Source organism: Cotesia glomerata, linkage group LG1 (genome assembly GCF_020080835.1).
Source record: "Cotesia glomerata isolate CgM1 linkage group LG1, MPM_Cglom_v2.3, whole genome shotgun sequence".
Taxonomy (NCBI): Eukaryota; Metazoa; Arthropoda; class Insecta; order Hymenoptera; family Braconidae; genus Cotesia; species Cotesia glomerata.
The window spans coordinates 37,299,415-37,316,821 of record NC_058158.1 but is presented as its reverse complement, the minus strand read 5'-3'; the positions used below and the strand labels follow the sequence as shown (position 1 = coordinate 37,316,821).

Sequence of the window (17,407 nt, the reverse complement as noted above, 5' to 3'; positions counted from 1 at the left end):
ATATAATATAATATATATATTATAATTAATTAATCACGGTGTATTGTTATTTTTATTATTTAGTGCTACTTACTTGTATAATCAGCACTTACTTTGGCAATTGCCATTCATTAATAAGATGCAAATAATTATAACTATAGTATAAAATTTAGTTATAAATCATTAAAATAATAATATAACAAATGGCAATGTCTAGTGCATTGAAAATAAGTATATAGTTCTACTATATGTACATGTAGATATTTAGTTGGATAATTTACTAAGATTGTACCTACAGATTATTATTATTTTTGCGCGACAGGATACTTAAATAACTTTACTGCACGTAACTTTATTTTTCATAGCTAAAATAATGTACGCGGAAGACTTTTGTAATATTTGTTGTTACACAATTACATGATACAGTGAAACTGTATATATATATATATAAGTGAATATATTAATCACATTCAACAATATATATTAAATAAATTTTCTAGGCGTTTAATTTATAACGATTATTCTTAAAAGCTAAAATTCAATATTTGTCTAATAATATAAAAATCAAGAATTTATTAAATAATAAAACCGCGTGCTCAAAGAGATGGATTACGTGACAGTTTGGCTTTATCTCTAGACTAGTCAAAATAAAAACAAAGAAGTTTAAATCGATCCAAATAATATTAAGAATGCCGGATACTATTTCTTTTTTAAAAAGTGTAATATGCAAAGCTAAGAGATGATCATTTTAAGTAGAATTTTTTTCGTTTAAAGTTCTTTGGAACAATTAGTAATATTTTTAATCATTGTTTTTGTTCTCCTGATATTACTAATTGTAATAAATAAATAAATAAATAAATAAATTAGTTATTAGCAGCCTGGAGTGGCAGCAATTGTTGACGTTGATCAACATCGTTTGACGAATCGATTGGCCGCTCAATTAATCCAAATGTTGCAGTTGCGTGAAGTCCAACATCAGCTACCATAAAAATATAAATATTAATGATGACAATAATGATAATGGTAATGATAAGGAATCTTACCGATACAACTGGCAGGTGCGTGTATGCGATGGTGCCAAGGATCCATTGCAGGTGATAGAGATGCGTAGGGAAAACAAACCACTGTTTGAAAGGGAGGTGCTGCTAAAACTGGCATGTTGTGAGGCAGTATCGTTGCTTGCGGTGAAAATATTGCTCCTGGTGGAAATCCTGATTGCGGAGGTGGTGGAGGCAACATCATTTCATCTGTTATATTAAAATACATAAAAATTATTGATAAAATTATAAATTAAATTGTCATTTTATTGGTAAATGTTATTTAAATAAAATACCAAGTTTTGCATTGAAATAAAAATATTGTAAAAATATAAAATTATCAGATTTGCATTATGACAATATAAAGATTTGAAAAAAAAAAAAAAAAAAAAAAAAAAAAAATATATATATATATAGAAAACATTGCATACATGAAAACACCAGTAACCAATTAATTTATGAACCCAATGATTTTATATGTACAATAATACCGATGAAAATATATATAAATATATATTTTTTTAAAATTAATGCTACTAAATTTATCAGCATGGTTTTATTTAAATTTTCTATTATAAGGCGTGATAATACTAACTTTTTTTTTTTTGATTTGTTAATACTAAAAAAGAAAAATGAATTAAAATAATAATATTAAAAAAATATAAATAAATGCCTTGGTCGAGGTTGAAATTATGAATGGACTTGGCCTACCTGAAAGCACAGAAGTTAGTATCGTACGTAGATCCCCGCTACCATACCGCGATTTTGACACTTGACCAACCACATTTGTGATAAACAAATTATGTAGACAGGCTGTACCATTTGCGTGTCTTGCCCTTCTGCCAAATCACCATAAAAAAAAAAAAAGAAGAAAAACCAGAGAAATTGCCTCACTCGCATCCAACACATTCACACAATCCATGTATTTTAATTGTTGTTGTTGTTTTTTTTTAATTTTTTTTTTTTTTTTTTTTTTTTAATTTTATTATTCACATGAGTAAAGTAATTCCCAATTGAATTGATAGATTACCCCTTAGTAATCCTCAGGCTCCGTCACCTCTTCTACAAAAACAACACAACCACATTAAGCATTGGCCAAAAATTTCCACATAAAAATGATGATATATAATTATTATTATTGTTGTTGTTGTTGTTGTTATTGTTATTACTGTGTGTGCGCATCCGTTATTTCATTGAGAAATTTGATGACATAATTTTAAATATTTATTCTTTCACCTCTAAAACCACTCACCATCGTGCGACTGCTTCCAGCTGGAACTTATGAGAATTATATTTGCGATACAACAATAGAGAAAGATAAATAAATAAGTAGATATATATTTTATATTAGTTAATGACTGTGAACAACAATGGCAATTTATAAATATATTATTATATTGAGAAAAATTTTTTGAAAGTAGCAATTAAGTAATATTCCACAATTTTATTTGAAAAAAAAAAAAAAAAAAAAAAAAAAACCGTAATAATAACTGAAAACAAAAACCACAGTGTCATTGTAGAATAATTATCTTAATTGGTATAAGATATACCTGGAAACCCAAGTAAAGTTACGGAAAAAAAAAATAGTGATATTAATAAATTAATACCTCTGTTTTTTGTCCGTCTATTCATACTCTTGTTTTTTTTTTGTTTATAGAAATGTATCAAGGATAATAGACGTACTTCTATTCAATATACTACCTTTATCAGCTTCAATAAAATTAATGAAATAAAAAAATAACATTTATTATAATTACCCTTAAAAAAATAAGCCATGCAATTAAAATAATGACACATAAAAATACTATTTAGTATTTCCATGATTAAATGTAGTAGCAGAAATAATAAAAATAATAATAATAATAATAATAATAATAATAATAATAGCAAAGAAGATGATAAATAATAGCAGTTGGAAAAGTACGTCTATGAGGTTTGTAATAAGGATAAGAGTCCACCAATACCGACAAGCGCAAAGATAACCACAAGACACGTTTACATTTATTAAACATGATTATTGAATATTATTAAAAATATAATTATAAATTTACAGAAAGTATACAGCGATAAAAAATTATTATTATTATTTGTTTAAATTTTTTAATAAGTGATAGCATAATAATGTTGGTGCTAACATTGGCAGCAACCTTATATCCCATCTAATAATAACTAGTATAATTAGTATTTTATAGAGAATAAAAATTTATTTTCTTCAATTTATCATCACACAAAATTTTTTGTCTTTGTAAAAGTGTGTGTGGTGAATGTGTATGTGTTTATCAATTAATAATGCAGATACAATGTTTTTATAAATGATTTTTATCAAGTTAGAGGCAATAGTGTTAAGCTTTAAAACTATAAACAATTTAATCCCCTCAAAAACTCCTTTCTTTTTTTTTTTTTTTCTTTCTTCTTCAATAATTGTTTCATAATTGAGAAAACATTACAACACAGAAGAAAAATAATTTAGGCACCATATTAGCTATCAGTCCGATCCCATAAATTATCCAAAACACACATGTATAATATATATTTTTTGGATTATAATTTTTAATTATAAAAAGAGCTGGCAGTTAGTGGAAAATAATTATTTTGAGAGATTGTAAATAGAAAAAAAACTTATACACCATAAATCCACCATTTGTACAATGCTATTTGTTTTGTTAAATTAATAAACTACAATTCACAAAATTAACACACTTATACACATACACATCCACACACACACACACACCCACATATGAAAATAGGTGTACCATTAACCACTTTAAATAATATCAAATGTAAATATCTATAAAGATAATTAACTAATGATAAAAATCTGAACTAAGATATTTTGTAGAGTTTAACGCGAATTATAATGTCATTTCAAACAAGGCATTTTTATTCTTTATTCCTTATTTATAAGTACTTTAGCGAAATATATATATATATATAAAATTTATTATTAAATTACATATGCTCGTGAGTTATTTTGTTTAAAACTATCACCAGGTGTATATTATTAATGGAAGACCAAATTGTCAAAAATAGAAATGAGAAAAAAAAAAAAAAATAAGCAATGAGAAAATAAATTTAATGATTTTAAACGTCCATTAATAAATAATTATTTAATAAACTAAAAATTATGATATTTAATTGCATGCAAGTATGTCACTCAAGTAAGTATTGAGTCATCTCTGAAGCAAGAACACTATTATAATAATTTTTCATTATTATTTCATCACGTGGCAAGATATTATTATTATTTTTATACGATATTTAAATGGACAAACTTTGATTTGAAATAAATTTCATGGGAATGTTTAAAGTTTAAATGCTCAATTATTCAAAATGTAAACAAATGATAATAAAAAATTATTGTATAAAAATATTATTGATTATTTATACTTTCACACAAGTATAAATATTTGGAAAATATATTATAAGATTTTTTTTGTATCCAATAATATATCTTTAAATATAGATTATTGCCAATAGGACTATTGTAAATATATATATATATTATCATAATTGATAACTAATAAAGATCTTAATTAAGTCATCGGACGGTTTCATGATTTAAAATTAATCGTCACTAAGACGTTATAATAATTATCAAAAAACACTCTAAATATAAATCTGTATATATAATTTTAAATGTTAGCAATCTATCGAGATGATTCGATAAATAGCCCTTTATATTTATATAAGATACGATTAAGGCACTATATTTATAATTTATGTAAAAATCTTATAAAAGATATATATATATATATAAGAGTAACAAATTTGTAAAAAATATAAATATGTATGCCAAAGTTTATCTAAGTTGGAAGTTATTACTTAATACCTTGATCGGTATTATTTATTTATAAAAAAATGCCATCAATTTCTAAGTACTTTTTTTTAGCGTGTGCGCCGTTTTCAAAGTTAGAAAAAATACCTAGTGTAAAAAAAGCAATGGAAAATGATATACTTATTCTTAATAAAAAATATAAACTATATTGAAAATAGCCGCTTGATTATTGATTGTACTTTGTTTTAGACACAACCATTAAACCGTAAGAACTATTCTTATGTATGATATCGAGTCTGTCTTTTTAAGTGTGCAAGATTAATCACATATCGATTAAGTAAATAATTAAAAAAAAATAAATAGACTGAAGTTATTACATTTGAGGATAAAATTGAGCAGGGTAGGCAAGGCCGGATGTACCAGCAGAAGCAGCGGCAGCAGCAGCGGCTGCTGCGTGATATGCCGCTGGTGCTTGCCAAGTTGGACGTTTTGGTACACTGGAAACAGTATCAGCAGCAGCGGCAGCAGCAGCAGCAGAAAATGCATTTTCCCATGACCTTTTAATACCCATAAATGCCGCGGGATTTATTTGTGGAGTTTGTACAATGGGTGATAAAAGTCCATGGGGACCGGGAGGCCGAAGAATTGGAATTCTCGACGGCATATTGAAAAATAAAAACGGCGGTTGTGTTTGTGGAGTGTGAAGAGGAAGCGATGCTGCGTGAACAGCAGCAGCAGCAGCGGCAGCAGACGCTGCATGATGATGGTGAGGATGATGAGTATGATGAGAATGTGGATGATTTAATGAGTAAGTTGATAACTGATGCTGAGTGGGTGAAGGAAGGGCAAGAGCTTTACTAGTAACAACAGCGTTTTGTGATCCGTTAGTTGTTGATGTTGGTGGTGGTGGATTTGCGGCAAGTGCCATTAACCAAAAATCTTGATTTCTCATAGCTTGAGCTTGGACTTGAGCTTGTGCTTGAGCTTGGGCTTGGGCTTGTGCCTGTACTAATGTATGTAAATCCCATAACGGGGGTTGGGTGGTTGTTTGTACCGGCATAGGTGCTGCCGCGGCAGGAGGAGCTAGGGCCGGGTGTGTATGTGAGCTCAACGTACCGGATGAGAGAAGCGATTTGGCTACTGGTGGTGCTGCACCTGTCAATACCAGATTCATGTCATCTCCGCTGCACTGGAACACTTCGATGTAACGCTGTTTTTTCCCAAATATCATGTACCGGTGGTGACGCTGTGACGCGCATGCGAATGCTGAATTTTCGCTGTCCATTTGAATAAATGCTTCACCCGACGGTTGACCCTGATTTAACAATTTATTAAAAATAAATTAATAAAATAAATATATATTATTTATTTTATTAATAATTCAATTACTTGGGAATTGTAGACCATATGTACTCCACGGTAGACAATATGCTTCGCGTATTCCCCCATAAATTCCAGGATATGTTCAACTAACGCTTCATATGGAAGACCACGTAATCTGACACAGTCTTTTCTTGTTCCTGATGTTATTATATACTGTGGAAGCAATGGAGGAGGAAGTGGTAACATTGATGTCATATCAACCGGTGGTTTAATGTCTATAGCTCTATTGAGAACCTAAAAACAATAATAATAATAATAATAATAATAATAATAATAATAATATAATAGAGATTTAAAAAAAAAAAAAAAAATTCAAGTACACACTTGTTGTACTTCTGCAGTCGTACTCCGGAACAACTCGATATATCTAACTCCAATACAATCACGATGTTTGCTAAGCGCTTTTTCAGCATCAGCTTCTTTAGCAAACAAAACAAAAGCATCCCCTGTAGCTCTGCCGTCTGGCTTTTTGACAAACAGCACTCCATCTTCACCGTCAAGCACTTGACACGGATTTTGCCCACCGGAAAAAAATTCAATCTAAGAAAAACATCAAAACATACATATGTATTGTAGTATACGGTACTTGGTTATTTTATAAGTGTTATTGAAAGAAAGAAAAAAAAAGTAAAATAAAAGTTATTATTAACTAACCACTTGTTTAGCAACGCAGTCGTATGGTAAACCTCGCATTCTCACAATGACTTGAGCACCACGCGAGAGAAATGCATGAGCTTCACCGCTAGCACCACCTGCAACTCTTACAAATTCCTCGCCAGATGATTTGTACACTTCGATGTACCGTTTGCCAATGTGATGCTTATGCCTTTTTAACGCCATGTCTCTGTGTTCTTTATTAACAAATCTTACTAAAGCTTCACCGTTGCGTCTGCCTTGGGGACTTAAACATAAGGCTACTCCACCCCTAAAGTTTAAATAAAATAAATTAAATTAATCAAATAATCATCAATCAATCAATCATACAAATACTATGAATAAATATAATCTTTGACCTCAGATAAATCTTATCAAAAATTTAATGAAAATATACGATTATCTAGGTAAATTTTATGCAATACATATTTTAAATTTTATTTTGCATTTGTAATAAATTTAAATGACTTAGGACTACTATTACTACTATTACCTTAATGGATCAGTCCTATAAATTTGACCAGCAAATATAACAATTTTAATTAAATTACAGTTGTTGTACGTAAAGTACAAAATAAAATAAAATATTTATTTAACTTACTTGGCAACATTTAACCCACGGAAAAATTTGGCAATATCTTGGTCTGATGATTGCCACGGCAAACCTCGGGCTCTCACAACACAATTGTTATCAACTTCTTCATCCTTTGAACTAAAAAATAAAAACCACTTTTAAGTAAATATTTTATTTAAAAAACTTTAATAATAATTATTAATATTTAACTAACCATATACCAGGTTCTAGAACAAGATTTATTACTTCAGGGGTCTGGAATATGTGTCCTGAAAATAAAATGACTTTATAATAACGTATGTATATTATATATAATAATACATGATTCATTTGCTAACGTTTTCACGTAATTCTACACCTTTATTCTGTATCTTATTTCTTAAATATTTATCATTATTTTTTTTTTTGTTTCACTAACCAAACTTGCATTTCAGTTTTATTCGAGTTATTTAATGAAAGTTCAGCACAATATTTGATTTTACAGAGTTTGCTAAATTGCTCGAGCTTACGCCACAATAAATAAATAAAATTGCTTTAAATAATCAAATAAATCAATCCATTTTAAAACCCGTTAATATTTTTAAAAATATATTTAAAAATTAAAATGAGTTGAGAACAACTGAGATAAGAATAAGAATATTGCAGCAGCTCTTGTCAACTAATAATATCTAACATGCCTGTATATATTTATATTAATAAAAAAAAAAAAAAAAAAACAAAAATATTTTTTTTTTTTAAATTAATAAAGATAAATGAAATTTATTTCTTTTTCTTCTCTCATTCGAAAACCTTACCATCTTTGATCATTCTTTGTATAACATTAACCATATCTTGAACTTCTTTTACGTGAAAATCATTATCAGTGTCTGGCGACATGCCAAAATCTATTTATTTATCAAGTTAAGGAATCAATTTGCTAAAAAATATCTTGCTGATTAATCAATAGAAATAACTCACCAATATTTTAATTATTAGAAGCAATTTTAGAAGAATTTTAATAAAATAGATGTTAATTGTATTGATATTTTATGAATATGGTGGTGATGGTGATTGTGACCTTTAACCCGAGCAAACTGATAAGGATTGCTCTAACCTCGCGTCTTTTTACGGTAGATATCATCAATACATAACGAAATAACGAATAGTTGTTGGCTCCTACTGACCTAATCATTTATTTTAATGCTCTAAACATTTTTTATCAAGCCTTAATAATCCATTAATTTTTTTTTTTTCTTTATTGTTATTACTATTATTGTTAAAAGACATAAAAATTAGGATATATATAAATCCTTTTAAATTAATTAGTTACAATAATAAAATGAAATAAAAAAATATTACACACCCGATAAGTGTAAGATTGAAAATGAAATAAAAAAAAAAATATTCGATTGATTACACCTGTACCAGATGCTTTTTATGGCTTTATTAATAATCTTTACTGCAGGTATGTTCCAACATATACTTGTACAATAATAAAATACATACACACATAATTGTCCGGACACAACTGGTTGGATTAATACAATGGTGGACGGTGTCTCAAGTTTATAACTGTTGATTTTTTTTTATTTATTTGTTTTTTTTTTTTTTTTCTTCTCAGCACTCTCCAGTGTTAAAGTATACACTGAGAAACAATTAAATTTAACAACAATCAGACGTCTGATTATTTTAAGAGCCAAAATAATTAGAAAATTAATGAAAAAATTAAAAATCTTGTGTCCTTGAAGCCGTGTGATGATGTATTTTATTTATTTATAAGATATATGCCTCACACTGACAGCAGAAACTCCAAATATATTTAAACCGGCTTTCGTACTGTCGCGTTAAAACTAAATACAAGCACCTGTTGATTCACTAGAGATGGAACTTTAAACTCAATAATTATAAAAAGTCCCGATAGTTTAATTTAAATAAAATTATTTATTACATACCCAATCCAGAAATTCGAAATGTATTATTGTTTGTAGTGATTAGTAATAAAAACACTAGAATTAATTAATGGAGTACTTGGAGAAAAAAACTAGTACTACGAAATGATGTACTGGGTAAAAAAATAGTCTTTGAATAATATTATCTTTGAATGTAATATACTTGTAATGCAGCTGATGTAGATTATACGAGGCTACAAGACCGTTTATTACTGGCGTACGGGTAGAGTTTTGTAAAGTCCCCTGATACCCGACGAGGTCTTTACCGACCATTTCTGCTATGTAATCACAATTCCACATATATTCCTTATTTGTCGATGTGTTTGTCAACGGCAAGCATACCGATTCACATATATATATGTACCAATACCACCAATCACATTTGTAGTTACACGCGCGCTTAAATACGACAGACGCTTGCGCAGTTCTGTTATCAAAACCCGCGATAAATGACAATTGTTCAAAAATTGTATATTTAAATAGGTACTATCTATTGTTATTTCAATCTATTATTTTACAATCATAATTTTTGTTATTAAATGTCAAATTAAATTCTTCGTTATAAGTAGATTTTTTTTTTTTTTTTTTTTTTTTTTTTTTTTTTTTTTTCAATTTAATTATTCATGAAACGAGCAAAGGTACAGGGTCACAGGTTAGCTAGTTATCGTTGCTATGTTGTGTAATATAATACTAGTAACATGTATTTTTTTTCTGATGGCAAAAATCTCGATGACAAAGAATTTAAAAAAAAAAAAAAAGATAAACTGAAATTGAATAACCCAGAGCATACGTGTACCAAAAGTAAAGTTTAAAATATTATCATGTATTACAAGTATAGAATAAAATTCCTGTGGGTCAAGCCAGTTGTGCGCAGAGTCTCAATTTGAATTTTATAGACAACTAATGTTTAATGTATGCGAGGCTTTAAAGTATATGCTCATCGTGGTCATGTGTGACGCACATTAGGTGATGAGATAGGTGACCTTTAACGTTTCGTTTACAACCAAATAGAAATGGAAGAAACTTTGTGTCTTAAAAAAAAAAGTAAATGAATAAATAAATAAATAAATTTTAAATAAGTAAATCTCTTACTTTCATAAATTATAAATTATACTTTAGAGAATGTTTTTTTAAATAGAGTTATCGTATTGAAACAATTTAATCTGGACAATTAGCAAATTATTTAAATAAATGCAGCAATACACATACAATTGCAACGTTAAGAAACAGTGACACGGTTGACCTGCGTTTAATATGTTATTCAAGAATATCTGTAACGACTATATTCTTTAGAGCATACAGTATTGCTTCAATAGTAATAAATAAATTTTATTATTATTATTATTAGTATGTTGTTACCTCAGACTATTAATTTTAAAAATTATTACTATAAATAAAACTAAAAAAGGATACATTGAATCATTTCCTGGATACTGGGGGTAGCAAGTTCTCCTTGAGTTGAATAACAACTGGTAAACTCTTTGCGAAGATCATAAAAATAATTGTAATATTCCGGGAGGTCTAGATCTTTATTGTAGCACTCAGGATGAAGACATTGTCTTAAAGGAGCTTGCCCATCAACCACAAAACGAGGTGAACTTCCGGCGGATACACATGTCAACGATGACCACCAACTTTCAAACTAAAAATTTCAAATTATAATAATGATTAGTTTATTTTTATAATTATAATAATTACTAGTCGTTGATTATTCAATTATATAAAGCAGTTTAATTTATAAAATAAATTAACAATCTTTCTCTTATATATTATATATAATGGAGTAACTATATACCCGTATAATATTTTTTATCAATAATGTATTCATGAAGCAAACACTTATGTTAAATTTAAATAATTCAAATGCTTTATAATTATTATTATTATTATTATTATTATTACCTGTTGAATAGCTTGACTCAATGAAATGCCGTGCTCTCGAAGAGTTTGTTCATTTAAATTTGGAGCGTGAGTTAATGCGGTTTCACTAATAACACTGTTTGACGTTGTCGATCCTGAAGTGTCATCCTCTTGACTTGCTTCCAATAAAGAAGATGGTTGTACTATATACTGTTGATGACCTATTACCTAAAAAAAATATAATTATTATTAATATTATTTATGAGATCAACCATGAAAAATTATATTTATATTTATTTAATGATAAAAAATCAATTTATTTTAAAAATTAATAATAATAATTGTTTCACACATTTAATAATTTATCTTACAGATACAAAAAATAGATAATTTAAACTTTGGTGAATAATTTTATTGATTAAAAAAAAAAAAACTGAAAATCAAAGCTGAGATTTTTTTTCTGATCATTATTAAGTAAAATCGTATTATATTTATAATTTATGTGCATAAACGTAGATATTAATGTATGATTTAATTAGTTTTCTCATTTTTAAACATATGCAGCAAAAAAAATTCAAGAGATTTGAAAATGCTCAAGTCAATCAAGTCAATCAATAAAAATTTAATGTATGGATGTGTTATACACATATTAGTTAACTATAATAGTAAGATATTAGGTATATACATGTATACTCGAGGTAAATCATATAATAAGAAGTATATATGTGTAGAGTTACCGTAGACGCGACAGCCAATAATTTTTATTATTAAACGTGTATCAAAGATAATTACATTGAATTAAGTATTGTAGCTTTAGTAACTAATAAATTATATTTAAAGGTTTTTCTGGTAATATATAATAGATAACTAACAAAAAAACAATAAATAAAATAAATATATATTTATAAAGTAACGGGTTAAAATTCGCAGTAATGGCCGGCGCGAATCTCTCGATGGACGACCTTCCGAGGGCGCGACGCTCCGCCTCCGCTACCAGATATTATTTTAAAAACAATGGCAGCTGCTTTACATGCTTCATATATGCAATCATATCTATTATCTCACACCTTATCTTTCATTTTATTATTATCGTACTTTTGTATTTACTTTTAAATAAATTTCAGTTTTTTTACACTTAATTTCGTACTATATTGAGTTACTAAAGTATTTCATTGATAAAGTTATTACAATTTCACAATTTAAAATATTATCAACACAAGTTTGACAATTGTTTTTAATAAAATAAATTAGTATTGATATTTTTTTACAATTTTTGGTAATTGTTTTTCGTTAAAAAAAAAACCCAAAGATTATCACCTGGCTATTAATTTAAATATCGTATAAATAAATAAAGTTACTCCAATAGGTAAATCAAAACTTTGATAATGATAAAAAAAAAATATAAAAAATATAAGACTATGTATTTATGTTGAAGCAAAGAAAAAAAGAAGATGAAAATGCAAAAAAACGAGTGTTACATAGAGTGACAAAGCGAAATATTTCTGGAAAATAAATACTGTAGGTATTTCTTAAATATAACGTTCAATAATAATAATAATGACAACAACGACGTTTGACAAGGTCATATTGAAATTTCTTAAAGTTAAAAGAGATATGACAATATATTATAATATTAATTATTACTAATAATAAACGTTACCTTATTTTGGAGCACATCGATGAGAACATAAATAATAAGTATAATTTCTTCTTCATCAGTACCGAGTGCATTGCCCTGTAGTCCTGCGGTCGCTACGTAAAGAACGACAAGGTGGCTCGGTCCTTTTTCTCCCGTCATCATCTGCATTTTTTTAGAGCTCCTTCAGGCGCTTATAGCGCCGTACTTGAGCTCTTTTACTACACTTGTCAACCGCACTCACTATTTTTAATAACTATAATTACAATTTAATATCACTGATGTGTAACTATTAAATTTACTTACGAAATAACTAAGTAAATCTTGCCCGTTAAAAATATTATTACTTAAATACTTTTTCATACGATTGTCTTAATCAACACATAACGTAATTTGTCGATACTCGATATTATCTAACAATTGATTATGTATTATTTTATCTATAAAAGGTTATGGTGAGCACTTGGTAAGAAATAAAAAAAAAAAAAAGAAAAAAAAATACCTAATATAACCAACCGAGTACCATCAGGTGTAGTATTAGATTTACACTAATAATTGGTTGGTATATATATATATATATATATATATATACAACAATCACTTTGGTATAACATAAAAATAAAAAAAAAAACTTTTATAAAAATTGTTAAACACTTTTAAGCACACTGTAAACAAAATTAATTAATGAAACAAAAAATTAACAAAACTAATAAACTCAATAGTTTGATAAAATTAAAAATGAAAAAAGAGCAAGGTAAAGTTTTATTTTGTCGCTCACACGTCTCAGGTGATCGCGCGCACTGTCGTTGGCTCACCTGGCGACTGCGCGTCGTTTGCGATTCGTCTGCCCCCTCCCCTACTTCACTGTTACCACCGACAAGCTCCGTTCAATCTATTTATCCTTCTCTTTTTCTATGTAACCTTATATTCTTTTATCTCTCTTAGTGATACGTATACACGTATTATTCCTATGATGATGATGATGATGATGATGATGATGATATGATACCAATAGTCTCGTTCGTTTTATGTACTTACTACTATTACTACGTCTAGTAATGATAATAATAACAATAATAATATTATATACGTAGTTATTTTTTAAATAAATACACTGCAAAACAAATGTTATTTGTTTATATTAAAATCCACTTGTACTTTTTAGATTTTTCCAAGCGTAATAAAATAATGAAATACAAAAATATTATTGAGTTTAAAAATTTTAGGGGTTTGGTAGTTTCTTTAGTGGACAATGAGCAATACAACTGTAAAATGCAGGCCCAGGTAGGAGAATCAAAGGGAAAGGTGAGTTTTTACGTGTCTACGTGTCTATGTGTCTATGTGTGAATAATCTATAGGTATTTATAGAGTGTATTAGTGTCTATACTCCAGGTAAGCCAGGTGTTCAGACCCTCCACTCGTGTATCGTGTATAGTTGTCCAGTTCTCTCTACTCTATAGGTTGCTATAGGTACAACAAGTCGACACTCTTTTCCCCTTCCCCTTTCTACTATTTGGTTCTTCATCATCCCTCCACTTTTCTACATCCCTTCTCAATACTACGTCTGAACGTCTAGACTTTGAACGATCACTACGATTTCCAAAGAATTCATAAGATTACTGTTAAGTTATAATATAATCCACCGTTTGTTTCATTGTTATTATTATCATCATTAATGCTCATTACCTTTATACGTCTTGTTTATTTTTTCATTTCCACTATTTATCTGAAACAGAAAAACTAACATTACTTTTCAGAAATTTATAATAACCCGAAGAAGAAAAAAATAAACAAACAAATATACAAAATAATAATAAGTATTATAAATTCTTAAAACCACATAGGTACCGTTATTTTGTGTTTATTTATGTATACTTATGAGTATGAATGTATGTACAAAAAAAAAAAATTAATCGTTTCATTCCTTGTTAAATAACTATAATAACTGGCGTGTATCCAGGCATTAAAAAATGTCTATACTTCAAGGTATATCGTTACTTATATTTTTTGTATAAGAATTATGACTAATTTTAATATTGTTAAAAAAAAAAAATATTGAATTTTCTACTATCTGATGGTCATTTAATAATAAAACTTAAAAAGTTTTAAAGTTTAAATAAATCAATGTCGTAAGAATAAATTTCTACAGCGACTTTTACTATTTATTTATAAGCATTTTTAATAAAAATAGGAAAATAAATTACCTATATACATGTATGACGGTGAAAGATGAGTAAGACAATCAACTTGAACTTGAATAAACGAATATATATATAAATATATATACACAATATAACGCAATATACACACATATATCTGGTAAAATTGTTGCGTGTGGAGTATCTAGATGTTTGTTAGTATACTGTAATGAAATTCAGTTTACATGATGGTAAAATCCGTCGATGTAGTAATGTATTATCCATCCACGTATATAATACTACACATATAAAGGTGAAAATCCGATGTATATACTGGTGAGTAACACTGGTGTTGGTTTTGGATTCAACCAGCTATTGGACGGTCACCTGTTGCTCTTTCATCTTTTTGTTCCCATTGGTCGTAAGCAATTGATGCTTTTTAAACATGACACAGCCGACGAGACAAGTGCACCAAGGGCTATAATGAATTTAATTTATACGTAGTAGTCGAGATTCAATTTCAATTTTCATTTAAATTAATTGACATACATTATTGGAGTAATGATATTTTCTGACCAGTTCCAAGTTTATTGCTCTGAAATGTCAAAACAATTTTTTATTACATAAAACTAATAGAATATTCTATAAATTATGGATCAAAAATTAAGCTAGTATATTGTAGAAAATATCTGTGTATGTACCCAGTATTATATAGGGATGTAGTCATCGTCAGAGCGCGGACGTTGTACCGTAAGTCACGGTGCTGCAATCAAAGTATATAGAAAAATAGAATCCTCGGCTTAATAATTATTATTATCATCATCATTTTTTATTAATTAATTTATTTTTTTTTTATGGACAATCAACCCATATTTTTTGTTGCATGCATCAGTAACTATGACAGGTGTTTGATGCGGGTTATTTTTTCTGAGCTACACGTCTATGCGTACAATTCATTTTTATTTTTCAGTACTGAGTAAATATAATTACTTATATTTTTTAATGAATTTACAGTAAAATTTTTTAATAAAATTAAAAATAAATCGTCTTCTAATGGATATATCTTGTCTGATGATGGAAGTAGAGATGTGACGACCACTGATACAATCTGACTTGTGTATACTTTCTAGGCTATCACAGGACTTGTATATCCAGTTTTGGAATCGTCCACAGCTTTGAGTTAAGTTGCGTAAGGTGCAAACCATTGGCGTCGAATCATTTACTTTTTGGTCCTCTTTTCTCAAATATAATAATTACTTTTGTAAATTAACAAGTATTTTATTTATTTATTTGAAAAAAAAAAAAAAAAGAGCAAATTAAAATTGTTAAACTATCAGAGCTTAGTAATGTTTTTGTCCTGAACTATTTAACATGATATAATATTATCTGTATAATTTTAGTACCACAAATATTTATTTTGCTATGTATACGACAGATTAGAGCAGCTTATATTAGATATCGATTAAAATTAATTTTGTTTAAATATAACGGTGAATAAATCTGTACAAACAGACGTTCTAAGGCAAAAAAAATTGTAAAAGTTTTAGATTTATAAATTGTAAAAATAGGAAAAAAAAAATGAATGTGACTATTTCTTCCTATACGAATAATAAGCTGTTGTAAAAACAATAAGAAATCAACAAGTCTAATAGTAGTAAAAATGTATAAAAACAAAGTGAAAGAAAATAATAAAAATAATAAAAAATGAGACGCGACCAAGTATATAAGCACAAAGATGGGAAGCAAGCATGTAAAGAGATAGTGGTCGCTGACCCGTTTGGAACGTTGACTCCATGCAGTAGTCAATCCCCACCGTTTATTCCACTTCTTCTCCTTGGAAACCTTGCTTTACCTTTACCAACAAGTTACCTTGCGCTTACCCGCTTACCTAACCACCAATTTTATTTTTTCCATCTTCATCATCAATGTGCTCCTGCTATCCATTTTGTAATATTATCTATTTGGATTTTTCATCATCCTTACAGCTTCCTCACTAACCAGGAATATCTTTATCATTTCAGCTAAAATAAATAGAATAATTTTATAAATTATCAAGTACATACAACGTTTTATCTTTATTACCGGATATCAAATGCTGTAATTAGTTATACTTTCTGTATTTTATCATTTAAATTCTAATATAAAAGTCTTTAAACGGTTTTTAGATTGAAGAAACTCATGGATGGTTTAACCGTTCGGGTCTGTTTCCTATACATTGTCTGTACTCTCAATTTTTATGTATATATGCGTTCTCTGATAATAATAATAATAATAATAATGATAATAATAGTACAGAGTAATAATTCTCTAAGAAACTTTTTATTTGATCAGATTCCTTTAATACTAATCCTTTCAAGGTAGAGAAAGAAGGTCGGCGACTTGTGTTGTGTTGTGTTTGATTGGACCAACCGGGTTCATGTATTTTCTTATATTTAGTTTT

The 17,407-nt window shown here is 28.1% G+C and overlaps 1 protein-coding gene and 1 long non-coding RNA gene across 5 annotated transcripts; both read right to left on the bottom strand.

The window, feature by feature from the left end:
• Window positions 1-537: 537 nt before the first annotated feature.
• Window positions 538-13,419, bottom strand: LOC123263378 (RNA-binding protein fusilli). 2 transcript variants are annotated; one of them, XM_044726105.1, is made up of 12 exons: window positions 12,854-13,415; window positions 11,236-11,421; window positions 10,747-10,975; window positions 8,200-8,289; window positions 7,620-7,674; window positions 7,433-7,543; window positions 6,832-7,102; window positions 6,502-6,717; window positions 6,184-6,411; window positions 5,911-6,109; window positions 1,023-1,226; window positions 538-958 (listed from the first exon to the last, which is right to left on the bottom strand). In XM_044726105.1, the coding sequence occupies exons 1-12, from the start codon at window positions 12,998-13,000 to the stop codon at window positions 843-845; spliced, it is 2,052 nt and encodes a 683-aa protein (XP_044582040.1). In that variant the 5' UTR covers window positions 13,001-13,415; the 3' UTR covers window positions 538-842. The 2 variants fall into 2 exon arrangements, with proteins under 2 accessions (XP_044582040.1, XP_044582030.1); XM_044726095.1 differs by lacking the exons at window positions 538-958; window positions 1,023-1,226 and having other exon boundaries at window positions 4,908-6,109; window positions 12,854-13,419.
• Window positions 13,420-13,972: 553 nt separating this feature from the next.
• Window positions 13,973-17,344, bottom strand: LOC123263448. 3 transcript variants are annotated; one of them, XR_006509168.1, is made up of 8 exons: window positions 17,050-17,344; window positions 16,856-16,988; window positions 15,669-16,201; window positions 15,517-15,562; window positions 15,268-15,445; window positions 15,034-15,191; window positions 14,516-14,555; window positions 13,973-14,419 (listed from the first exon to the last, which is right to left on the bottom strand). It is a non-coding gene; the product is annotated as an uncharacterized LOC123263448 (long non-coding RNA). The 3 variants fall into 3 exon arrangements; XR_006509166.1 differs by having other exon boundaries at window positions 15,034-15,445; XR_006509167.1 differs by having other exon boundaries at window positions 13,974-14,419; window positions 15,034-15,445; window positions 15,669-15,730.
• Window positions 17,345-17,407: the final 63 nt, after the last annotated feature.

Excerpts from the sequence above, each read along its gene's own strand:
- LOC123263378 (XM_044726095.1), bottom strand. The coding sequence starts at position 13,000 with ATGCAGATGATGACGGGAGAAAAAGGACCGAGCCACCTTGTCGTTCTT. Across the intron at positions 7,675-8,199 it reads ACAAAGAATGATCAAAGATG|GACACATATTCCAGACCCCT; the intron begins GTAAGGTTTTCG and ends TTTTATTTTCAG. Across the intron at positions 6,412-6,501 it reads CGACTGCAGAAGTACAACAA|GTTCTCAATAGAGCTATAGA; the intron begins GTGTGTACTTGA and ends TATTGTTTTTAG.